Here is a 26,038-nt window from a genome sequence, read left to right on the forward strand (position 1 = left end):
GGTGCCAGGTCATGCTGAAAAATGAAATCTTCATCTCCATAAAGCTTTTCAGCAGATGGAAGCATGAAGTGCTCCAAAATCTCCTGATAGCTAACTGCATTGACCCTGCCCTTGATAACACAGTGGACCAACACCAGCAGCTGACATGGCACCCCAGACCATCACTGACTGTGGGTACTTGACACTGGACTTCAGGCATTTTGGCATTTCTCTCTCCCCAGTCTTCCTCCAGACTCTGGCACCTTGATTTCCGAATGACATGTAAAAGTTGCTTTCATCTGAAAAAAGTAATTTGGACCACTGAGCAACAGTCCAGTGCTGCTTCTCTGTAGCCCAGGTCAGGCGCTTCTGCCGCTGTTTCTGGTTCAAAAGTGGGTTCATGCTTCCATCTGCTGAAAAGCTTTATGGAGATGAAGATTTCATTTTTCAGCATGACCTGGCACCTGCTCACAGTGTCAAAACCACTGGTAAATGGTTTACTGACCATGGTATTACTGTGCTCAATTGGCCTGCCAACTCTCCTGACCTGAACCCCATAGAGAATCTGTGGGATATTGTGAAGTGAAAGTTGAGACGCAAGACCCAACACTCTGGATGAGCTTAAGGCCGCTATCGAAGCATCCTTGGCCTCCATAACACCTGAGCAGTGCCACAGGCTGATTGCCTCCATGCCACGCCGCATTCAAGCAGTCATTTCTGCAAAAGGATTCCCGACCAAGTATTGAGTACATAACTGAACATAATTATTTGAAGGTTGACTTTTTTTGTTTTCATGAGCTGTATGCCAAAATCATCAATATTAAAACAATAAAAGGCTTGAACTACTTCAGTTGTGTGTATTTGAATCTAAAATATATGAAAGTCTAATGTTTATCAGTACATTACAGAAAATAATGAACTTTATCACAATATGCTAATTTTTTGAGAAGATCCTGTATATGTGTATTGTAGTATTAGGCCACGTTCACATCTACTAGCGCAGATGGCAGTGCAATCAGAACGCAACGCATATGATCGCACGCCATCTGTGCTGCTACCCGCTGCGCTGCTGATCCCATCCATTGACAGTGATGGGTCATCTCTGCGCTTGCGGGCAACATGCAGGCGGCAGTACGCAAGCGCATCATAGCGCATTATACTGTTGCGCAGTGCATTTGATGTGAATGGCAGAAGGGCTGCCATTTAGAGAGGACATTGCAGTGCCCACTATGATGGTGATTTGTGTCCGGTTGGAGCTTGGAGCGGATGCGTTTCATGCAGAAGCCTATGGGTCCAAGCATCTGTCCAGAACAAAATCATGCAGGTCAGGAGTTTATGTTGCATTTACTGGGCCACATGAAACCAATCTGTTCCAGACTGACACGTGTGAACGGATCAATAATATAGGATCCGATAAATGTCAGTTTTTTAAATCCGTTGCAATGTGACAAAATGAACCATTCTGTGCTGCAGTGTGAAACTGCCTTTTTCGGGTTTGTTTATGCAGTAGTGCTTGGAAGTTTGAGAACCCTTTAAAGGATACCTGAAGTGAGGGTGATATAAAGGCTGCCATATTTATTTCCTTTAAACAATGCACATTGACTGGCTGTCCTGCTGATCCTCTGCTTCGAATACTTTCACCTTTAGACCCCGAACAAGCATACAGATCAGGTGTTTCTGACAGAAAAAACAAACAACACAAAAATGGAGAAGATTAGCTGCATGCCTGTTACAGGTGTGTGATTCAGACACTACTGCAGTCAATGAGATTAGTAGGACAGCCAGGCAACTGGTATTGTTTCTAAGGACATAAACATGGTTTCCATATCCTTCTCACTTCAGTGATCCTTTAAAATGGTCAGTATTTTTATATGAAAGTGACCTGAGTTTTAGACAAGTCCTAAAAGTACCGGTAGATGAACTTTTTAAGCTGCTGTCAGTGGTGCTGGCTTCTAAAATGTTTCTGGTGGCTAAGGAATTGAACAGATTTCACATTCATTTATCCAGTGGCCTTTTCCCTCTGCACTGTGATGTAATTGTGCATTTAACTTTGTTTTTGTTTGTAACTTTAACTTGTTTTTTTCCATTACTTTCTGTGCAATTTGCATGAGATTTTTATATTTGACCATGCATATGCCTTTGTCAATGCATTTTGCTAGCAAAAAAAAATAACATGGAAATTGCAAGAAAATCACATAGCACTGTGTTTTGTATGCAATTTTTGTTTTCCCTTTTATTTTTTTCCCTTTTGACCCCAACTCAACTGCTGAAAAAATGCAGCAGGGACAGCATGTGCAGAAAAACACATAGCAGCAATGGCAATGGAAATAATGCACTGAGATTTCTAATATTCCAGCCGGTGTGCAATACTCCAAAAGCATGGTAACATAAACCAAAAAGGACTGTAAAGATGGCCATACCCTTGTCGATATTTTCCATTGATATCTGACCTATTCAATCATTTTATTGAATATGCTAGAAATCAATGCTGCAAATGATTCAGGATTGACAGATTTCCACCTGAAACCAATCGATTTGGTTGATCATGTCTGACAGATGATATTGCTTGACCGGTGGCACTAGTGGTATTTGAGTTTGAAACGACTGACACAGCAGCGCTTACTCTCCCCTGTCTGCTGGCACTTTCTCCCATGTCTTCTCTCCACTGACAGGCGCTCCTCCCAGTTGCCTGTGTCACATGACAAACACTAGAGGCCTCTAGCAGTCATGTAAGCTATGTACCACAGTGGATCTAGTGTTTGTCCAGGGCCGGATTACCGACCAGGCAACAATCGCTTGGGGCCCCATTCAGAGTCAAAGGGGCCCCATCAGCACATTAACCAGCCCTCGCCATCCTGTCAACGGTGGCTGGATGGTATAATGGTTAAAGGGACTCTGAGCAGTGCAGTAACTATGGAAAGATGCATATCATTTTAAAGCTCTCTTTCTCCTCTTTCCAATGATATATAAACCCTATGCCTTTTAGTTTTCGCTATTTTCGCGATCGAAATCACGGCCACAGGACGACTTTTCTCCAAAGTCGGCAGCTCGATTCAGCCTAATGCAATGAAATATAAGGAACCCAGGGGGATATAATTACAAACATCATGCTGGTAGGTGTGAGGATGTAATTAATTAGTTGTGGGTATGCTTAAAGGCATACCCACAGGCACTGCTCGGAGTCCCTTTAAGGGCTCTGCCTCTGACACAGGAGACCAGGGTTCGAATCTCGGCTCTGCCTGTTCAGTAAGCCAGCAGCTATTCAGTAGGAGACCTTAGGCAAGTCTCTCTAACACTGCTACTGCCTATAGGGCGCGTCCTAGTGGCTGCAGCTCTGGCGCTTTGAGTCCGCCAGGAGAAAAGCGCAAAATAAATGTTATTTGTCTTGTCTTGTCAAATGATGCCGTGCGCTGCTGATTGTCTTCAGAGCCAGGCTTTCCTCCTAGGTCCCCCTTCTGCTACTGTGCGCTCTGCCGCTGCCCACTCTGCCCGCCCTTCCCACAGAGAACCACAGCTGCAGCACGAATGATAGCAGCAGATGGCAAACGCTCACTCACCTATCCATGATACAAGCGATTGAGATCCCGTCATCTGAAACCCATCTATCTCTTCTACAGTGCATCCGCTCGCTCTGAACTTCCTGATTCTCAGATCAGACAGGAAGTAGGAAGAAGTAATAGTAGCAGTAACAGAGCGGCAGAACTCTAGAGGAGACAGATGGGCTCCGGATGACGGGACCTCTATTGCTTGGATCGCAATAGGTGAATGTGAGTCATCTGGTGCTGTCATTCTCCCCCGCTGCGGCTGCCTTCTTTGCTGGACTATCGTATTCACTGGGATGGAGGCTGCATGGTGGCTGTCTAGTTTGGGAGGAAATCGGTTGTTCGGTGGTGGGGGTGGTTATGTAATTCTGTCTGGGGAACGGCTTCCGGTTTGGCGGTGTCCAGAGCTTTCTGCTATTGCCAGGCTGGAGATGCAGGGGGAAAGTGCTGCTGCTGTGATATCTGGCGCCCTCTTCACAGGGGTGCCCCAGCCCCTGAGTGCAAATGTCCCAGCCATTCATCTCTCACTCTGCATTTTGTCGCTGCTATTCCCTGCATTGTGCACCCACAGAGGAAAGCGTGCTGTTACCCATAGCAACCAGTAGCTCGGCTGCCCGGTGTGTGCGGCATATTGCTGTGCAGCTGCATCTTCTGATTCTATTACGACATGATGGGGGGCCCAAATCAGTTACTTTGCTTAGGGCCCCATTTAGCCTTAATCCGGCTCTGTGTCTGTCCCTTAACATTCAATCACAGGACACAGGCAGCTCAGGAGAGAATTCTATAGACAGGGAGGAGCTCCCAGGGGTGGAGAGAAGACATGTGCTGGCAGACAACTGAGTGTAAGCTCAGCTACTTACACTCTGTGCTGCCAGGGCCGGTTCAAATCACAATGGGGCCCTGGGGCAAAATGTACTTGGGGGCCCCCTCCCCAGAACATTCATCCCCAGGACTCCTAAGCCAGCTGCTGCCGCCCTCCAGTTCGCCCCCTTCAATTTTACTGTGTTCCCCAGGGTCCCTGCACTGTTTTTGTCAGAATAGCAACTTACCTATCCCGGCGCACTGCTCCAATCATGCTCCTTGTCTTCATCCCTCTACCTATTTTCCATGACTCTGGGCTTGTCATTGCATAATAACTGGTCGTGGAGAATAGGCAGACAGTGGAATGAGGAAAGGGAGCATGAATAAAGCAGTGTGCCGGGATAGGTTACTTGCTATTAATGACAAATCAGTGCAGGGATCTCAGAGGGCACAAGTCAGGGGGAGACCTGGAGTGCCCTGCAGTGCTCAGAGGCCCTGGGGCAATTTCCCCCTTTGCCTCTATGGTAGCGCCGACCCTCTGTGCTGCCCAGCAGAATTGGGCACAAAGACGGAGATCCAGCAGGCAATGGACACAGACCTTCAATCAATTTCATGCTGAGATTTACTGAAAATCAAAATCTGTGTACAGTGTGTGGAGGGATTCGATCAAACAAATTGCTCTATGACCAGAGAGGGATCTATCTATTGGCAACCTGGACCAGTGTACCGTTAAAATGGATCCGAGATAAACTTTTACTCATTGCATAGTTGTATTCCTTTCATATAGTTTATAGGGCATTCCTCAAGCCAAATACTTTTTTTTGTTTTGTTTTAATACTCTAATTCCCTATAAACTACACAAGCCTCGCCCACAGCTTCTTCAAAGTGCCTTGGCACTTTGAGCCTTAGTAGCAAGGGCTTATGAGAGCTCAATCTGGGCAGGAGGAGGAGGTTACTAGCCAGAGATTTCAGAGGCAGAGGGGAAGGGGAGAGGAGGAGGGGAGTGAAGTTTTCACAGGCTGAGTACAAGAAGGTTGAGGGTGAGTATATGCACACTATGGAAAGAAAAACAGAGACAACGGGAGCCCAGATGGTGCAGAACGTCACAGAGATTGATGAATAAATTAAATGGTGTTGAAATAATACTCACAAAGGCGGGTTGCAGAAGGGCAACCGACCCCTGCAGGCAAGTGGAGATGCACAAACCCGACTCCACTCGTGGTACCAGGAGACCTGGCGAAGGTTGCTTTCTTGAAAAAACTCTTACACACTGGCAAACTAGGTAGTGTCAGTGACCACCAGTGGTCAGGTGTAGGAGCACCCCATGGACTTGCTTCCCTAGCTATTTCTATGCACATACGCATTGAGATACGTCAATGTGCGTTATCATTTGCACAAATTTTCTGTGTCTGAATATATTGCATTCAAATCTATTCGTCTCATCAACTACGAGATTTACTAGCTCTTTTATTTGAGTGACCATTTATCATAACTATTTGTTTAAATACCCCTGCAAACCAGTTCATAGCAATTCTACTAACTATATATCAGCTACTTATTGATCGCAGACTTGTATGCATCCATTGTATCCTCATGTCGCATTAATTTTTCTACTTGCAATTTTTGTTTTTTATTTATATATTATATATGTATTTATTAACCTATATGTTTGTTATAATGCTGAACTGTAGCACTAAGCGCCTCTCTTGATGGTTGTAGACACTTTATTTGGCCTGAGGAAGTGAGCAAGTTCCCACGAAACGCGTCACCTGTGCTTTTTTTTACTAATAAATATCCATTCCTATATGGGTGTGTCATCAGTGAGGTAAGCCACCTCATTTATTTATATTTTAGTTGGTTTTAATGTATTTTATTCACCTTGGGCGCCTCTTTACCCCTTTTCACAGGCTGAGGGCTGGAGATGCACAGCAGCTTGCCTGTGTGTAATGTGACAAACAGAACATGGCCGCTCTCATTGTATCACAGGAATAAATAATCATAAACTGTTGAAGCTGTTTGCAGCTAGATTTGCTGTGTAAACTATGTAAACTTTAGATAAGATATATAGACAAGTTACTTGTTATAGTTAGTTTTTCATCTCGGATCTGCTTTAAGAAGAGAGTAAAGGTTTGCATATTACACTGTTCTTGATAAGATATCTGCTCATATATGGCCAGAACAATATCAGTTTATGTGTGGCCAGAACAATATCAGTTTATGTATGGCCAGAACAATATCAGTTTCCTGGTGTCTGTATAAATCAGGACAAATTGCAGAGATCAATTCTATTCTGTGCCATGCCATAGAGGCTTACACTTTTATTGGTTTAATCCATCTTCCTTAAACATTTCTAATTCTTTGAGAGTAACCTTCTAAGACAAGTACCGTAACTGCACATCACAATTCTTCACCTTAAAGCTACCCAGTCAAAATATTCACATTTTGTTGCTTGAAAACTTGTCATAAAGACACTCACAAAAAATAATTGTACATCTGTATTTACTCACAGCAACTTAGAACAGCAAAGTGAAAAATATAGTTGCAACATTCAACTGGTGTAGAGGCTACCATATTAAATAAACCATTGAATCTAGTATAATATTCATTTCAATCTGTAAGCTCAACTTAACTGCACTGCTTTCTATTTTTTGCCTTGTACACACAGTCTCTCTTATCTCTCCTATCTCCTGCTTTCTAAGATAAGCAAATAATCTGCAAACTGAACACCTCACTATTCTGCTTTGACTGCAGGGAAAATGAAACACAAACACCAATGTTAAACACTTTTTATTAAACAAAAAAAAATGTTGTTTTTAAAGCTTCAAATGATGTGGCCAAATTCAGCCTGCTGTAGCAGAGGGGAAATTTTACCTGTAGTCCTGCTTACGGCTATGCTTAGTAAAAGGGTGACAAGTTAGGTTTAGGCACCAAGCAGGGTATGTGATGAGGTTAGGCTCCAGTTTAGGGATGTTGGGCAAGGAGGAAGGGTGTAGGAAGGGTTGTAGTGACAAGTAAGGTATTTCCGTTAGGTTCAGATGTGGGAAGAATGTAAGGTTGTGATAGTGTACATGGAAGGTACAGAACTTCTAAAATACATATACATTTACTTAAATGTTCATTGATCATACCTTGACCCTGTATAACCCGGTGCTTATTCATGTATGAAGGAAAAACACACAACAAATTGTTAATGATTAACACTATTTTAAGAACATATATACTGTAGGTGATCATTACCCACATAGCACCAATGAAAAGCTAATACAGTGGTTCAAGGAAGGCCCCTGTAATTTATGGTCCCCAGTGTGGACCCTAACTCTGTATCATCTATTGCTACACTACTGATTATATGTTGTGCATTCACTTTGTAAGATTGAAATGTCTGATTAGATTCCTCTTAGAGTTCCTAGATGGTTGTACCAGTATAATATAACATTTAGGGAGGAAAATGCACCCTAATAATCCAGCAGCAGATGAAAGGATAGCAAAAATTTCAACAGCAGTTACATATTTTCCACTTGTGCTCAAATAACCTGGTATGAAGCTCACCCAGACCATGACGAAGACCAGCAAGCTAAATGTAATGAACTTTGTTTCATTAAAATTATCAGGCAGGTTCCTAGCCAGAAAGGCCAGAGCAAAGCAAACCAGTGCCAGAAGCCCAATATACCCGATAGCCACAAGAAAAACCAACTCAGATTCCTGGTTGCACTCCAGGATTATCTTTGTCATTATGGCTTCCCTGTTCTTCTTTATAGATGAAGATACAGATGATAAGAGCCCAACACAGATTGCAATCTGGACAGAAGTAGTTAGGGTCACTAAAGCTCTCTGATGTGACGGCTGGAAGAACCTCATCACTTTTTGGTTGGGTTTTGCCATTGTAAAGGCAATAATAACAACTAATGTCTTCACTAATATACATGAAATATTCAGGACAAAGCTGATGGCAAAGACCGTTTGTCTAAGGATGCAGAGACTGGCGGAGGGTTCGCCGATGAATGTAAAGGTACTAATAAAAGACAATGACAGTGACATGAGGAGGAGGAAGCTCATCTCTAAGTTCTGAGCTTTCACAATTGGAGTATCCTTGTATCTGATGAAGACAGTTGCGATTACTATGGTTAGGCAGATTGACAAACTTGCAACTGAGGAAAATGTGATCCCAAGAGGCTCTCCAAAAGACAGGTAATCGATTTCCTTGGGAACACAGGCAGTTTTATTTCCATTGGACCAAGTGTCTATTGGGCATTTTATGCATTCAGTGATATCTAAGAAAGGAAATTCAAGAAGAAGAATACATTAAATCCTGTTTTGTGGTTCATCAGGGAATATTTTGACAAACACTGCGGCTCTGGCCAGGCAGAATGGAGATACCCCTCAAACTACTAGTATAAAGGTCATGAGGTGGCCTCCTGAAGACAATGACCTATGCAACCTTCCAGCCTACTGTCCTATATTTGGACAGATAATATTTATCTTTAAATAGTTTATTAGACCATCATATAGTGGAACATGTTTTTCAAAGAGGACCTCTAGTGAAAAAAGGGGAAGAAACAAATCAATTCATTGCAAAATGAGAAGTTAAAAAAATAGAAGAGAGATAAAGAAATGATTAATATTTGTCATGTAATTTGTTCATATTGTTTGATCCACAATCAGCATGCACATAATCATGTCTACTACTGGCAGACATGAATAAAAAACAGACAGCACCAACTGCCATTATCTATAACCACACCCCCTAACAATGCGAGAGGCCGAAAGGTTGTGTTTTTTTTATAGCTATGCATAGGAGATATTGGTTGCTTTGCAGTTGGAAACAGACGTTATTTCCCATATTGCAACGAGCACAGCCGTCTCAGCCATTAGGCAGCTATAAATTTTTGCCTAGGGCGACAGGAGGAGGGAAGAGCGCTGTTGCACTGAGTAGTGAGATAAGAAATGCCTCTCAGCTCACTCAGAGGTCAGATTACAACAGCAGCTAAAAGCAGCGCCTGACTCCACTCATAGCTGATTAATTCAGTTCCTTCAGCTCAATGATTCAAAGAACCACAGTAATGAATGGGTCAGTGAGAGAAGGCACTGGTCCCAGCTCACTCAGTTCCAGCTCACTCAGTCAGGGATCCATGGGAGTACAGCATCAGCTTCTGAGTCCTGACTGATTAAGTCAGTTCCTCTCTCTTTCTGCTACTGGTAACTACTTGGATGTAGAGAGACTTAGTGTAGCAGCCAGGCATGGACTGCCCCCCAGGTCGCCTTTCATTCAGTGATTTAGGGCTGGTCCAGTGCCTGGTGTATTCAGGTTTGTTGTTGTAAGGCAATGTCAAACACTAAGCTAGCAGCTAAAAGTGCAATTAGAGGGCAGGCAAGCTGGTAAATATACACAACATAATGCAGAGCTTGCCTGGAGGGTCTGTGGGAGAACATCTGTCTGGTCTCTCACCATTGTTAAAATGACTGCCTGTGCAGATAAGGTGTTACACAAGTGGAAAAATGTTGACAGTCCCTACACTCCAGGAGGGCTGCTTTCTGACTTGTGTGAGAGACCACCAGGGACAGGAATCCTATTACAGGTAAGTAGTCTTTGTGTAATGTAGGACTACAATACAGATAAGCTCTCTGCTCCATCTCAGGCTATTCTAAGTTTCTCCACTCCGCCTCTCTCTGGGCTACTGCACGACAAAATCGCAATAGCAATCGCTAGCAATTTGCAAATGCGACTTTGTGAAGCGATTTTTGAAAGAATCGCTCCAAAAAATTAGAAAAAATCCCAACGCTGCTGTGGGAACATCGTCATAGGGTAACAATAGCCCAGCGCTTTTCAAATCACTGTTGATTTGAAAAGTGCTCAGAAGCACTCTTGGTGTGCACCAGCCTCCTTCATTCACCTTTGTTTCCCTCTTTCCCTAGTGCTGGCTGGCTGTGTCTTCTTGTCATACAGGAAAGCTAAATAAAAGTGCAATCCTGGTGAGGCAAACATCTTCTTCCCTCTCTTTCAGCTTTTCTCTCCTCATTATTTCTCTGCATAAGGGCTCAGACACACTATAAGGTAGCGAAAGCAGGGATTAGTAGAGATGGTGCTGAAGGGGAGGACATAGGTAGGTGTGTGTGTGTGAGTGTGTGAGTGTGTGTGTGTGTGTGTGTGTGTGTGTGTGTGTGTGTGTATAGTGTAGTGTGCAGTGTGCGTGTGTGTGTACATTGCGTGTTTATAGTGTGTATATAGTGTGTACTCTGTGTGTACGTGTGTATAGTGCTGCGTAATATGTTGGCGCTTTATAAATACAATAAATAAATAAATAATAGTGTGTGTGTATGTATAGTGTGTGTGTGTTTGTATAGTGTGTGCGTGTGTATAGTGAGTGTGTAGTGTGCGCATGTGTTTAGTGTGTGTGTGTGTATGTATAGTGTGTGTGCGCGTGTGTATAGTGTGTGCGTGTGTGTGTGTATAGTGTGTGTATAGTGTGTGTGTGTGTACTGTGTGTGGTGTATGTGAGTGCATGCCGCAATAAGTATATTTTATGGTGAAACGCATAAGGGCTCAGACACACTATAAGGTAGTGCATTACAACTATTTTCTGGTGAACCCATGCCGCAATAAGTGTATTTTCTGATTTTCTGGTGACATGCTGCTGCATTACGATTATTTTTAGGGGTTTTGGGGGTGCAGGGAATGGGACTGGGGGGCAATCACGGGGGGCGGGGCGCCACAGGATTTCTTGCCTGGAGTGACAAAATGGCTAGAGGCACCCCTGGCAACGAGGTTCACAGGCAGGAAACTGTCAGGACCTAGGTCCTGTCATTACACAGTGGGAGGGGTTTCACCACAATATTCACCACAGCCATAAAGACCCTGATAATCTATTCGAAAAAAAAGGTAAAGATTTCTCAAGGGAAAGGATGTGTCAGCTACTAATGGATGTTTAATCCTGGGTTACAATTCCTCTTTAACCACTTCAGCCTACAGCTTCAAAAATCTTATGCATCCGAGCAATGTTCACCTCCCATTCATTCGCTAATAACTTTATCGCTACTTATCAAAATTAATTGATCTATATCTGTTTTTTTGCACCACTAATTAGGCTTTCTTTAGGTAGTACATTTTGCTAAGAGTCACTTTACTGTAAATACATTTTAACAGGAAGATTAAGATAGAAATGGAAAAAAATCATTATTTCTCAGTTTTTGGCCATTATAGTTTAAAATTAATACATGCTACAGTAATTAAAACTCATGCATTTTATGTGCCCATTTGTCCCGCTTATTACACCATTTAAATTACGTCCCTATCACAATTTATGGCGCCGATATTTTATTTAGAAATAAAGGTGCATTTTTTCAATTTGCGTCCATCACTATTTACAAGCTTATAATTTTAAAAAATTTAATAAGATACTCTCTTGACATGTATATTTAAAAAGTTCAGACCCTTAGGTAACTATTTATGTAGTTTTTTTTTTTTAATTGTAATTTTTTTTATTTTTTTTTTAATACAAAAATGTATTTGGGTAATTTTAGTTTGGGAGGTAAATAGCCAATTTTAGATGTAATATAATGTATTTTTTTATTCAATACAGGTATGTGGGTGCAGTTTACTATTTGGCCACAAGATGGCCACATTCAAAAAATTCCTGGATGCGAACGATGTCGCATCTAGGAACTAAAATGAAGAGAAGAAGTTTCCTGGGGGCAGAAATACCACGTTCTCTGATGAGAAAGCGTCGGTATTTCTGCCGGGGACTTAGATCGGTGAATGGGAATTATATTCCCATTCACTGATCGGGGGGCAGCGGGAGGCAGCGGGAGCGCGTGCGGGCGCGCGCCCGATCGCACGCGCACAACACGGCTGCAGCACCACTGCCTATCTGGACGGATATATGCGTCCAGATATGGCGAAGTGGTTAAGTACAAAGTGACAGCAGCACTTGTTTGGTACAAGAACCCTAAAGCAGACAGGAAGAGCCCTGACTTCCTGATCCTGGTAACTGAGGCATAACTGTACACTGCAACAGTGGTCCAACAAGGTCCCTTTATCCACATCTACTGATGTAAAATACTCGGCAATGGAAAAAATATGGCAGCCTCCATACTTCTTTCACTGCACATTCAACCGCATTTTTTTCAATAATAGTACAGTGTTATGTATCACATAGAAGCTACACAAATATTACCTGTTGCATTTGATATCTCCCCATCTGGACATGGAATGCAACTAAAGCAGCAAACTGATTGACCCTGTAAGATACTCTTCCTGAATCCAGGCTTGCAGCTGTCACTGCAGACTGAGACTGGAGGCTTAGACAGAAGATAAGTTACATAACAATATGACTGTATTTTAGGTAAATGAAATATCGGTCAATAGTAGAGGAAGAAAAAATACCACTTGCTTTCACAACACATCATTATATGAATAATAATGTCAGAGGAGTGTCAAGGAGGCATTTGAAAAAGAAAGGGGTGCCTGGAAATTTGGGCTCTAAGTAATCCTGGTAAATTTACCAATATTTTACTATTAAAGTGTAAAAACAATAGTAAAATGTTGGTGTTAAATACAGTTATTTTGCTATAGTTAAACCTAAGCCTATTCTCACACTGAACCCTCCCACTATCAATACCTAACCTTAACTAACCCCCCCCCCCCCCCCAACTAACCTCAAAGGGACCCTAAGCAGTGTAAAAAAAAAAAAAGTAAATCTGGACTTACCTGCAGCTTCCTCCAGCGCCCGAGTTCCCCCGGCAACCTCTTTGTCCCTTCCGTGGTCCTGTTAGCGTAAGCACCCTGCGCATGCTCGGTTCAGTCTTTACAGAACAGCAACCAGCGTGATGAGGTGCCGGGTGGGCACATGCGCAACTTCAGCTGAAATCACCAGATTACCGGAGCCGCCAGTGGGACCACGGATGGGACGAAAAGGATGTCGGGAAACCTCATGGGCTACAAGGGGCTAGAGGAAGTCCAGATTTCCTTTTTTTTTTTGCACTGCTCAGGTTCCCTTTAACCCCTCCTACCCTGATCTCTGTGGCTGCAGTAGTGTCTAAATCACACACCTGAAACAAGCATGCAGCGAATCTTGTCAGATTTCAATGCTTGTTCAGGGTCTGTCAGTAAAAAGATCAGCAGGACGGCCAGGCAACTAGAATTGTGTAAAATGAAATAAATAAGTCAGCCTCTATATCCATCTCCCTTCACAATTGAATTTGTATGTAGTTAATAGTTTTGAAATGATTGTTTTATAAATAGATGCATTTATGACAGGACCAAGGTCTCCTGAGTTAATACAGTGCATACTCCAGCAGCATCACTATAGCTCCCAACTGTCCCTCTTTCGGAGGGACAGTCCCTCTTTGGGAGCCCTGTCCCTCTGTACCTCTTACTTCCTCATTTGTCCCTTTTTCAGGACTTTGTCCCTCTTTCTATGTAAATATATATATTTATCTACTGAAAAATGTGTTTGAATGACTCTAAACCTTATTCTCATCCTTTCAATGGGTATATTTCTTATTTTCAAATGTTAATATGAAGGAAAATGAACCAGGATAGAGATGACCAGTTTGGTTTGAATTATAAAACAACATCTTTTTCTTATGAAATCTTTATGGTATGCGTGACTAGGGGTGTGACGGGCGTGATCAGGGGTGTGGCAGGGGCGTGGCTTAAATGTCCCTCTTTCTCTTCTCAAAAAGTTGGGAGGTATGGCATCACTAATGTTCAATTCTGGGCACGAGTCCCAGATGTTTTCAGTGGTGCCTTGATCCTTTGGGGGGTGTCTATGTAGTCTTGCTCAGGGTCTCATATGCGCAGCCTGGAGTGGGAGTAGCATCGAAGTGAACCCCCACATACTGAGTCTATCTGTAATGATGTCTCAGGTGTTGTGGAGTGATATGTGCTGCAGCCACATCACCTGGGACTTCATTATAGTCGGGCCCAGCAGCCTGGAGTGCAGAGGATTCTTGGCAGCTCTGCTGAAGAGTGAAGGAGCCAGGCTGCAGCATGCCAGCGATCTTAAAGCGAACCTCAAGTGAAAATAAACTTATGAGATGATTCATTGTATGTGTTTTACTTCAAGTGAGTCTGAAGCGAACCTACAAAAAAAAAAGAGGGAAAGAGATGATTATGTTTAGAACAACACTGCTTAATTATGGTTTGGAATGGACTTTGCCTAAGGGCTGGTTCACACGAACGCTTGAAGGCATTTACCGCCAAGCGTTCGGGACTCGTCGGCTAAACGCGCCTATTTAAGTGAATAGGAGCGTTTAGCATCATGCGGCTACTGACGATTACCGGCGATTGCGCAAACACGGCGTTCCAATCCCAATTTAACGCGTCGTTTCAGCCAGCCCCAGAAACCGCATGCAACGTCCAGGGCCGGCTAGCCACCGCGGCTTCATGTCCCCGGGGACGAGAAACGCTGATCGCGACGGGAAGCTGACAATCGGCTGCTTCCCGGCCACCCCAACGCCGCCTGCCGTCCGTGAACCAGCCCTAATTGTGTCTTGGCGGAACGGTTTATACCGTATTTTTTGGAATATAAGATGCTCTGGACTGTAAGACACACCGTGATTTAAGCTACACTAACCCCTGCTGCCTCCACAAGTTACACTGCACTACACTACACTAAGTAACATTTATTATGAGCTCCAAAAGTGCAACATGTTTCACGGGTAACAGTCCCGCTTCTTCAGGCAAACAATTTTTGGAGGAAGCAAAGTCGGGTCAAGAGCCAGATAAAGCGCCAGAGGCGAATTAAATAGTTGGAGCAGCAGATACATACCTTCCGTGCGCTCCGGTGTGGACGTTCCTCTCTCTAGCCTCTGACGCGACTTCCTGTTTATACAGGAAGTTGCATCAGACACTAGAGGGAGAAACACCCGCGCTGGAGCGCATGGAAGGTATGTATCTGCCGGCCGCTGCCTGCCGCCTGCATACACAAACTATTCAACGCTGGAGGGGACCGCAGAGGGGAGAGCCCGAGGTGAGGGAGGAGGGGGACCGCCCCCCCCCCGCTGAAGCGCAGCATGGCTTTCCCCTCATGCTGCGACCCCTCTAGCCCCCCAAAATGGCCCCAAGCGGACCCCAGGGGAAGGGGGACCACCCCCCCCCCCCCACGGGGGCAGGGGCTGCAGGCCCTATTGTTACGCCAGTGATGAAAAGGATTCATTACTTCATTACTTTTACTAACACTAACCTGAGACTGCTCCCCATTCCACCGTGTTTCCTGTTCATCAATGACAAAGTGACTTTCCTTGAGTGTGTTTCCATAGTAGCTCCCCACCGTCTTATAGTGAAGCAGACCATCTTCTCCCTTCTGCCAGTTTAATACATCATATTTCGCCACTGGATCGCCATTCACATCAAAGTAATGCTGGTTTCCACTGTCATCTGTGAAATTTACTCTTTTTAAAGCTCTTACTAACTGAAAATCGGAGTTGGAGCAAAAGTAGTGTTAGGTATATATATATATGCAAACGTGTTAGTGTTTCTCATGGTGATATAAATAATACAAGAGCATAATACAAATGCATTGGTTGATTTATTAAAACTGGAGAACAAGTGATTCAGCATATAGGGAAAGGAATTTACAAACATGCTTATTATTAGGTGGTGAGGGTTTAAAAGTATGGAGCCCTTGCTTGGGCCATAGTCTGCTATGGTGGGACTATTGTAAGATTAACAAATTGGTGCTATCACAGCTGTATGTGTGCACCTGTAGCAAGAATTTCTATTTAAAGGACCACTATCACAAAAAAAACTTGTAAAATGTAAAATGTACATATATTTTAGATTAATTACACACAACTGAAGTAGTTCAAGCCTTTTATTGTTTTAATATTGATGATTTTGGCATACAGCTCATGAAAACCCCAAATTCCTATCTCAAAAAATTTGCATATCATGAAAAGGTTCTCTAAACGAGCTATTAACCTAATCATTCTGAATCAACTAATTAACTCTAAACACCTGCAAAAGATTCTTGAGGCTTTTAAAAACTCCCAGCCTGGTTCATTACTCAAAACCGCAATCATGGGTAAGACTGCCGACCTGACTGCTGTCCAGAAGGCCATCATTGACACCCTCAAGCAAGAGGGTAAGACACAGAAAGAAATTTCTGAACGAATAGGCTGTTCCCAGAGTGCTGTATCAAGGCACCTCAGTGGGAAGTCTGTGGGAAGGAAAAAGTGTGGCAGAAAACGCTGCACAATGAGAAGAGGTGACCGGACCCTGAGGAAGATTGTGGAGAAGGACCGATTTCAGACCTTGAGGGACCTGCGGAAGCAGTGGACTGAGTCTGGAGTAGAAACATCCAGAGCCACCGTGTACAGGCGTGTGCAGGAAATGGGCTACAGGTGCCGCATTCCCCAGGTCAAGCCACTTTTGAACCAGAGACAGCGGCAGAAGCGCCTGACCTGGGCTACAGAGAAGCAGCACTGGACTGTTGCTCAGTGGTCCAAAGTACTTTTTTCGGATGAAAGCAACTTTTGCATATCATTCGGAAATCAAGGTGCCAGAGTCCGGAGGAAGACTGGGGAGAGGGAAATGCCAAAATGCCTGAAGTCCAGTGTCAAGTACCCACAGTCAGTGATGGTCTGGGGTGCCATGTCAGCTGCTGGTTTTGGTCCACTGTGTTTTATCAAGGGCAGGGTCAATGCAGCTTGTTATCGGGAGATTTTGGAGCACTTCATGCTTCTATCTGCTGAAAAAATGTATCTTTTGCAGGTGTTTAGAGTTAATTAGTTGATTCAGGTGATTAGGTTAATAGTTCGTTTAGAGAACCTTTTCATGATATGCTAATTTTTTGAGATAGGAATTTTGGGTTTTCATGAGCTGTATGCCAAAATCATCAATATGAAAACAATAAAAGGCTTGAACTACTTCAGTTGTGTGCAATGAATCTAAAATATATGAAGGTCTAATGTTTATCAATACATTACAGAAAATAATGAACTTTATCACAATATGCTAATTTTTTGAGAAGGACCTGTAAATGAACCTTTTCCTATGTGTGGAAGATGTCAATGCATGACCCAATACCTTGGCTCCAAAACTCTGCTCGACCCCCTACAAACAGGATTTCGGCCAGCCCACTCCACCGAGTCTGCCCTCGCCAAGGTCGTCAATGACCTCACACTCACCAAGGTCGGGGGAAAATACTCCATCCTCCTCCTCGGCCTTTCATTAGCATTCGACACAGTCGATCACCCCCTACTCCAATTCCTGCAGTCTGCGGGCATCTAAGACCTTGCCCTAGCCTTGTTCTCCTCCTACCTCTCAAATCGTTCCTATAAGACCTCATTCAGTGGCTTCTCCTCAATCTCCACCCCTCTCTCATTTGGGGTCCTCCATGGCTCTTTTCTTGGCCCCTTGCTGTTCTCACTTTACACCGCCTCTATCAGCAAACTCCTCCCCTCCCTGGACTTCAACTACCACCTATATACAGACGGAACCCAGATCTACCTCCATACCAAGGACCTCGCCGCCACCATGGATAAGGTATCGTCCTGTATCTCAACCTTCTCATCCTAAATGTCTGGCAAGTTCCTGAAATTAAACCTGGAAAAAACAGAACTTTTAATTTACCTGCCTCGTGCAATTTTCTGCTCCATGTATCCTACCTGACTGTGCATCCTGTGCACAGAATAACGTGAACTTGAATTACTTGGAATACTACTCCAGTATATGATCTGACATTGTATGTCTGAGGCCAGAAACCCACTAGGAGCGATTTCTAATCACTAGTGATTTGAAAAAGCTCTTTCTAATGCAATGCTATGGCGGACTTTAATAAAATCACATCGCTCAAGTGGGATCACACCCATAGCAATACATTAGCAAGAGTTTTCAAATCGCAAGGCGCTCAGAAAATCGCTCCTAGTGGGTTTCTGGCCTCACTGCTTATTACCTGCATTGTGTTGTTTGTCACTCCTATTTTCGTTGTCTGTGATCTTATTTATTGTCCAGCTCTGCGTAATATGCTGGCGCTATATAAACCCAATAAATAATAATGATATAATATACAGTAAATACAAACCAATATTTATATACAAATATTGAATCTATAAATCTTGTTCCCAAAACCATTGTTAGATCTGATATTACCTGCCATGGCTTTACATCATGTACTTTTCTGCATGGCTTATTTTCACAATGAATCAAGCTGTGGAGAGCATAAGCGATGGCATATATACCATTGTACACATTACTGGTGATCCTCAGCTGTGACACATCTGTATACGTGTTATCCACAGATGTCAGCTTCTCCATGCCTGTACAGATACTTGTACTGTTCTCAGCCTTAGAAGGATCAGGCCAGACACACTCAAACATGTGCTCCCAGAATGACCTTGTTATAAGATCTTTAGGATCCTGGAGTGGGTTCAACTGGAGGAGGAACTCTTTCAGACCTGATATTCTGCCTATGGAAATTGCAAGGCCAAGGGTACCACTAAAGTAACTGGTATGATCCTTTTCTACCACAAAAGCTGATGTACTCCAGCCTTCACTTGCTAGCCATGTCCTGCCATTAACGTTTTGATTGGCTATTTCCCAAATTAAAGGTATCAAGTTAGTATCCCCAGAGAACACAATGATAACTTTAGCTGAAGAACGTTTAATGGTGGATGCAATCTTCTCGTATTTTGTTCTGGAGAACACTAGAGGTATTGTTTCTGAAAATGCAATACAGACGCCAAGTTTCGCAACCTGTTCAGTGAAAAGCTGTACTCCCAGATGTCCATAGTCATTCTCTTCGGCTAATGTGCCCACCCACTTCCAGCCAAAGTGTTCCACCATGGCAGCCAAAGCCATGGTTTGAAATATATCACTTGGTATAGTCCGGAAAAATGAGGGGAACTCTTGCTTATTGCTTAGGATATTGATAGAGGAATAGTAACTCACCTTAGAGGAAGACAATTTGTCACATATCGACACACATGAAACTATAATGTTTTATTCTGAACAGTTATTTGTAGATAATAAGAAATGTATTAAATGGTATGGCATGGTTATACTGTATTATTCGGTTTACTGAACAGTAACATAATGACAGCTGTATTAAATAACAGTAAGAAATGAAAATGAATGACACGGGATACCATCTAAAGAAAAATAAGGTGTCCTCTACTGGACATCTTTTTCTAGTCTGTGTGTGAGTCTCTAGACTTCTATGTCTACATATACTCCATCCTTGACATGACGCATACAATCTAAGAAGGATAATGTGTTGTATTGTGTGTCTTCCAAGTCAACTATTAACACCTTCATATGATGAATTTATGTTTTTAGCACTTGTTTTTATTTGGACCATGTGATACACGTGCAGTAGCTGAACCAGTAAATGGATGTCATTCTCCTGACCTGTTTGAAGGTGCTTTACTTTCTACCTCCTCCAGATACAGGTTTAGGATGTGAGACACTGGTGATTACATAAAACAGCTATGCTTCTGTCTGTAGATGTTATCCTTAAAGTGAAAAGGAAAGGCAGACTTCAGCACCATGGCCCATTTGCAATTAACTTTTTCACCTAGAAGATACATTTTCATCTTCTCTTTAAAATAACTTTTCAGCGCTCTGCAATTGAAAAAGTATTAAAAAGTAAGTGAAAAAAATCCTATCAAAATTATTTTGAGTATGTTCTTGCTTGCTGGTGGTTTAACCAGTTAATCCTAGATTGGAGCCAGTGGACTCTATCTGTATGCGTATACGCGTCCAGTGCTGTTGCTGTGCGCATTCACGCACTCCCGCAGCTCGTTCCTGGTGGCACTTAAAGGGGATCAATTGGTGTAGGGAAACAAGTGTTCCCTCGAGCCAGCCAAAGCCCCTGTAAATAAAGCCACATGCTTCGAACCATCAGGCATATTGATTAATAAAACTGAAAGTAAAAAGTTGCAAAAAGAAAAAAAATCAAGCAATTACCGGTAACTGCCAGTATAGTGCTTAGTGCCATGTAGTGGCCAAAAACTAAAAGTAAAAAAAATGAAAATAAAGACATTTAATATATAATAAAATCTTATTAACCCCACCCTCCGTAGCTTCCAAAAATAAATACATGTACAAAAGTGACAATTTAAAAAAAATACATAAATAGTTACGTTAGGGTCTGAGCTTTTTTAATATGTATGTAATGAGGGTATATTGCTGTTATTTTAGCAAATAAGGGGCTTGTGATTATTGATAGGGTAGAAACAGAAAAAATACACATTTATTTCCAAATAATATATTGTCACCATACATTGTACTAGGAACATAATTTAAATTTTGTGATAGCCGGGACAACTGGGAAAATAAAATGTGTGGAATTTCCCTATAAAATGCATAGAAAATAAAGTAATTACTGAAAGCAAGTATCACCCTCGAAAAGGTTAATTTGTGGTGGAAAAAAAGATATAGAACATTTAGGTGTGATAAGTAGTGATCAGGGGCGTAGGAATAGGCCCTGCAGCCCCTGCGCCCGCGGGGGGGCGGCCCGCCCCCCCCCCCCCTGGGGCCCGCTCGGGGCCGTTTTGTGGGTGCTGGAGGGGTGGCAGCATGAGGGGAAAGCCTTGCCCACAGTCGGCGGGGAGAGGGGTAGTTCCCCCCTCTCCCTCACCTCGGGGCTCTCCCCTCTGCGCTCCCCTCCAGCTCGTAAGTGTCTGTGGGGCTGTGGTGGGCAGCGAGCGGCGGGCAGATACATACCTGCTTCCATGCGTTCCATCACAAGTGACGTCAGCCGCTAGAGGGAGAAGTCTCCGATGGAACGCACGGAAGCAGGTATGTATCTGCCCGCCGCTCGCTGCCCACCACAGCCCCACAGACACTTACGAGCTGGAGGGGAGCGCAGAGGGGAGAGCCCCGAGGTGAGGGAGAGGGGGGAACTACCCCTCTCCCCGCCGACTGTGGGCAAGGCTTTCCCCTCATGCTGCCACCCCTCCAGCACCCACAAAACGGCCGCGAGCGGGCCCCGGGGGGGGGGGGGGGGGCCCGCTCAGAAAATCTGCAGTTACGCCCCTGGTAGTGATAAAGTTATTGGCGAATGAATGGGAGGAGCGCTGACTGTGCAAAGTTGCTTCTGTCCTTGAGGTGAAAACACATGTAGGCTGAAGTGGTTAAAAGGCATTTGCCCATATGCAATTAACTTTTTCACCTGAGTTATCTCCTAGGAGATCATTTTCATATGCTCTTTAAACTAAAACTAACTTTTCAGCATTTTACAATTGAAAAAGTACCCAAAAGTTGGAGTAAAAGTACTATCACATTTATTTTGAGTATTTTCTTGCTTGTTGGTGGCTTATAAGGTATTTTATGACAAGTTTTGAAAATATCACCCTGGAGAAAACTCAGGAGAAAAAGTGAATTGCATATGGGCCATTGTATTGATAAGATGTAAAAATATCACCTTGGAGAAAACTCAGGAGAAAAGGTTAATTGCATATGGCCCCCAATGCTTTATTTTATCCTTGCTTGCCCAGATGTTTTGAAGACAGTACACAATTTCAGCAACATTACAAGTAACCAGGGTCGGACTGGGACACCAAGGGCCTACCAAGGAAGTTTCAGCCTGGGGCCCACCCCCCTCTCCCCCCCCCCCCCCATTTTGGGCTCACATACACATGTACTCTAGAAATTTTGCATGACTTTATGGTAGGGAATAGATTTTAAGCAATTCAAAGGACAGTCTCCAGTAGGGATATGACTAAATGCAGCGCGCGCAGCGATACTAAATGGGGGTCACCACGCACTGGAACATCGGCGTGGTCATGATGAGTCATGGGCAGACTTAAAGGGAAGGTTCAGGGACGCTGTGAAAAAAACAAAAATCCAAATCCACTTACCTGGGGCTTCCTCCAGCCCGTGGCAGGCAGGAGGTGCCCTCGTCGCAGCTCCGCAGGCTCCCGGTCTCCTCCGGTGGCGCGCCCGACGTGGCCAGGCCGGCTGCCAGGTCGGGCTCTTCTGCGCTCCAATGTGCGGCTCACTGGTGCGCGCTGACGTCATCGGACGTCCTCCGGGCTGTTCTGCGCAGGCTCAGTAGTTCTGGAGCGCATTGGAGTGCTGAAGAGCCCGACCTGGCAGCCGGCCTGGCCAGGTCGGGGCACGCCACCGGAGGAGACCGGGAGCCTGCGGAGCCACGACAAGGGCACCTCCTGCCTGCCACGGGCTGGAGGAAGCCCCAGGTAAGTGGATTTGGATTTTTATTTTTTTCACAGCATCCCTGAACCTTCCCTTTAAAAAAAAAATAAATACAATACACAAAATAAGTAGTGGTGTTATTCACAGAGATTAGGTCTGACCAGATACATTTTAGATAAAATATTCAAGTAGTTACATGCCTCATGATAATTCATAAAGTAGTCAAATGGCAGAAGATACCCCCACAAAATGCAATCAGGTTGCCGACAGATGCCCCCACAAAATGCAATCAGGTTGATGACAGATGCCCCCACAAAATGCAATCAGGTTGGAGGCAGATACCCCCACAAAATGCAATCAGGTTGGCTTCAGATACCCCCACAAAATGCAAACAGGTTGGCTGCAGATACCCCCACACAATGCAATCAGGTTGGCTGCAGATACCCCCACACAATGCAATCAGGTTGGCTGCAGATACCCCCACACAATGCAATCACGTTGGCTGCAGATACCCCCACACAATGCAATCAGGTTGGCTGCAGATACCCCCATACAATGCAATCACGTTGGCTGCAGATACCCCCACACAATGCAATCAGGTTGGCTGCAGATACCCCCATACAATGCAATTCAGGTTGGTGGCAGATACCCCCACACAATGCAAGTGACCCCCCAGCTTGGAAGGGGGATCAGCGGGCACAGATCAGCGGGGAAGCCTCCGACCCTTCCTCACCTAGGTGCCCCCCCTTCTGCGCACCTCCCTCCTCCAGAAGTGCAGCCAGCAGCGAGCGGAGAATAGCTACAGAGCTTCAGATAATGCTAGCTCCGCTCCGCATGCCGCTGCTGCTGCCCTGCTGGTCTCTGTCTCCTGTAGTGACGCTGTTGTCCAATCACATTCTCACAGGAAGTACTGCGAGAGCGTGATTGGACAGTGTCACTGTAGGAGACAGACCAGCAGGGCAGCAGCGGCATGCGGAGCGGAGCGAGCATCATCTGAAGCTCTGTAGCCTTATCTCCGCTCGCTGCTGGCTGCACTTCTGGAGGAGGGGGGTGCGCGGAAGAGGGGGCCCCTAGGTGAGGGAGGGGGGGAGGCTTCCCCCCTCCCCGCCGCTCTGTGCCCAATTTCCCCCCTTCCAAGCTGTGCCCCCATCCCTCTTAGCTCTGGGGCCCCGAGGAGGCAGGGCAGTCGGGGCCCACCGATGGGACCATCGGTGGTTCGGTGGCTCAGTCCGAGCCTGCAAGTAACATATGTATAACAGTGCCCATTAGACTGTAAAGTGATTGGATTAGCTGTATTAAATATTTAGGGATCTCCTCAAACTGATTAGAAATGTCGAAGTTACTCTGTAGAAGTTTTTAATTGTGTTCTGGAACAGAAGAAAGGTGTTCAGTTGAAGCTACCTTATTTTACTCTGGTTATACCGTAACCTGGATGAATGAGAACCTTTGGACAAATACCATACAGACTAAATTGTTCTTCATGTTATAGATGCAGATAGTTATCATTAGACATCACTGTATGCATACGTAAATCTATTTCTTTATTGTTGCTTTTCAGAGTGTAGTTATGTTTTTCTTTAGATTAATAATACTGTAATATGTTTAAGGTTGGCTACAGGCCACTAACTTTGCAATCATCAACTGTATCATATGAAGGTATCACATAATATATCATATTATGGCTTGTGGTGCTGTATACAGATTGTTGGTGGTGATGAATGCAGTGAATGACTACCACCATGAAAGCCCATGCAGATACTATGAACCTCTGAAAAATTTCAAGTTAGAAGATAGCTCTATGAGTGTATTTATGAAGAACCTGCAGTGCTGAGTTGGTTTAGAATAAAGCTACATACAGATAAAAGTCTTTCCATTCAAAACTGTATTTACAGCTCATCTCGGGTAGCAACTTAACAATAGTATCCATACCCTCAAAGCTGCATGTCTGCCAGCCAGGAAATGTTCTGCTCTATAGACGGGGGGGGGGGGGGGGGGTGGCATTATGGATAAGAGCACATTTCCACTGTACGTGGTGCGATGCGGCTACATAGTGGCATTGCACCGAGGCTGAACCGAAACCAATGCACGGCAATGGAGCAATCCGAGAAACTGCAGCATGCTGCAGATTCTCACACAGTCGCATCCCCCAGCTGTCTCCTCCATTCACTTCCGCATCGGGAGATGTGGAAGTGACGCGAATAAGAGCAGAAGTGATGCGTCACCGCATCGGCTCCCATTTGCAAATGGAAACGGTCCTAAGTGGTGCCCAACTGCAGGAACTTTAAAGGATACCTAATGTGAGAAGGATATGGGGCTAACATATTTATTTCCTTTTTACTTATGCAAGTTGCCTGGCTGTCTTGTTGATCCTCAGCATCAAATCCTTTTAGCCATAGACTTTGAACAAGAATGCAGATCAGATGTTTCTGACTGAAGCCTGAGTAGTTTAGCCACATGCTTGTTTTAGGTGTGAGAGAAAACTCTACATTCTACTAGGACAAGAGGAATCCATAATGACAATCGCTGCACACTATGTCACAGCATGCCACAGACTGAGAGGAGCGTAAGGGCCGGTTGAAACGGGCGGCAGGCGGTTTCTGGTGGCCTCGTCCTGTGAGGTCTCATTCAGGGGCGGCGCTACGGTGATTGTCGGCATTCCGTCGCGTCAGCATTTTTCGGCCCCGGGGACATGAAGGCGCGGCAGTGAATTGACCCTGGACGCTGCATGTAGCATTCAGGGTCACCTGAAACGACGGGGAAAATAGGGATCAGAACGCAGCATTTGGACAATCGACGGTAATTGACGGTAACCACACGATGCTAAACGCTCCCATTCACTTGAATGGGAACGTTTAGCCGACGAGTCCTGGACGCTTAGTGGTAATCGCCCCCAAGCGTTTTTGTGTGAGCCAGCCCTAAACGAACTGTAATCCTAAAAATGTCTATGGACTGTTTACCCATTGTACCCCTACCCCACCCCCTTCCATTCCTCCAACACCCCCCCCCCCCATGTCCCCTTGCTTTGGCAGTGCCTGTATGGATTTTTGTCATGTCAATCAAGCTATTTTTGGTTAGATTCTTGATGCAGACACTACTGATACATAAAAGATCAGAAGGACACCAGGCAACTAATATTGTTTAAAAGGAAAATACTATAGCTGCCACCATATGCCTCGTACCTCAGGTTTGCTTTCAAGGACACTCTCGCATGAACCAGGCATGGGCATAAATTCGTCTTAGGGTGATCTGGATAGTTACTATCCGGATTTCACCCAGTAATGCTGTGCGGGTTGGGCGGGGGTCAAGCTTACCCGTCTGACGTCTTCTTCGCTCGTCCCTCAGCGCCTCCCGCGATGTGTTCCAATGCGGCGTCACGTGATTACAAACACTTCCTCCTTCAACCCGCAAGGAAGAAGTGTTTGTAATCACGTGACGGCGCATTGGACTGCATCGTGGGAAGCGCCGAGGGACTAGCAAAGAAGACATCAGAAGGGTAAGCTTGACCCCCCCCCCCCCCCCACCATTACTGGGTGAAATCCGGTTAGTATCACCCGAAGTTAAGCCCATGCCTGGCGTGAACAGTAGCAGTCAAGGGCCAACTGTCCCACCAGATTGCTTA

At 44.5% G+C, this 26,038-nt stretch overlaps 1 protein-coding gene across 1 annotated transcript in view; it reads right to left on the reverse strand.

Annotated features, from left to right (window-relative positions):
* Window positions 1-7,682: 7,682 nt before the first annotated feature.
* LOC137504721 (extracellular calcium-sensing receptor-like) overlaps window positions 7,683-26,038 on the reverse strand; it is a 31,194-nt gene continuing 12,838 nt past the window's right edge. Inside the window, exons 4-7 of the mRNA XM_068233306.1 lie at window positions 18,415-19,212; window positions 15,506-15,733; window positions 12,494-12,617; window positions 7,683-8,593 (exon numbers count right to left, since the gene is read on the reverse strand). Coding sequence (XP_068089407.1) covers window positions 7,683-8,593; window positions 12,494-12,617; window positions 15,506-15,733; window positions 18,415-19,212 — 2,061 coding nt within the window. The remainder of the gene's footprint in view (window positions 8,594-12,493; window positions 12,618-15,505; window positions 15,734-18,414; window positions 19,213-26,038) is intronic.

Source organism: Hyperolius riggenbachi, chromosome 4, assembly GCF_040937935.1.
Source record: "Hyperolius riggenbachi isolate aHypRig1 chromosome 4, aHypRig1.pri, whole genome shotgun sequence".
NCBI lineage: Eukaryota > Metazoa > Chordata > Amphibia > Anura > Hyperoliidae > Hyperolius > Hyperolius riggenbachi.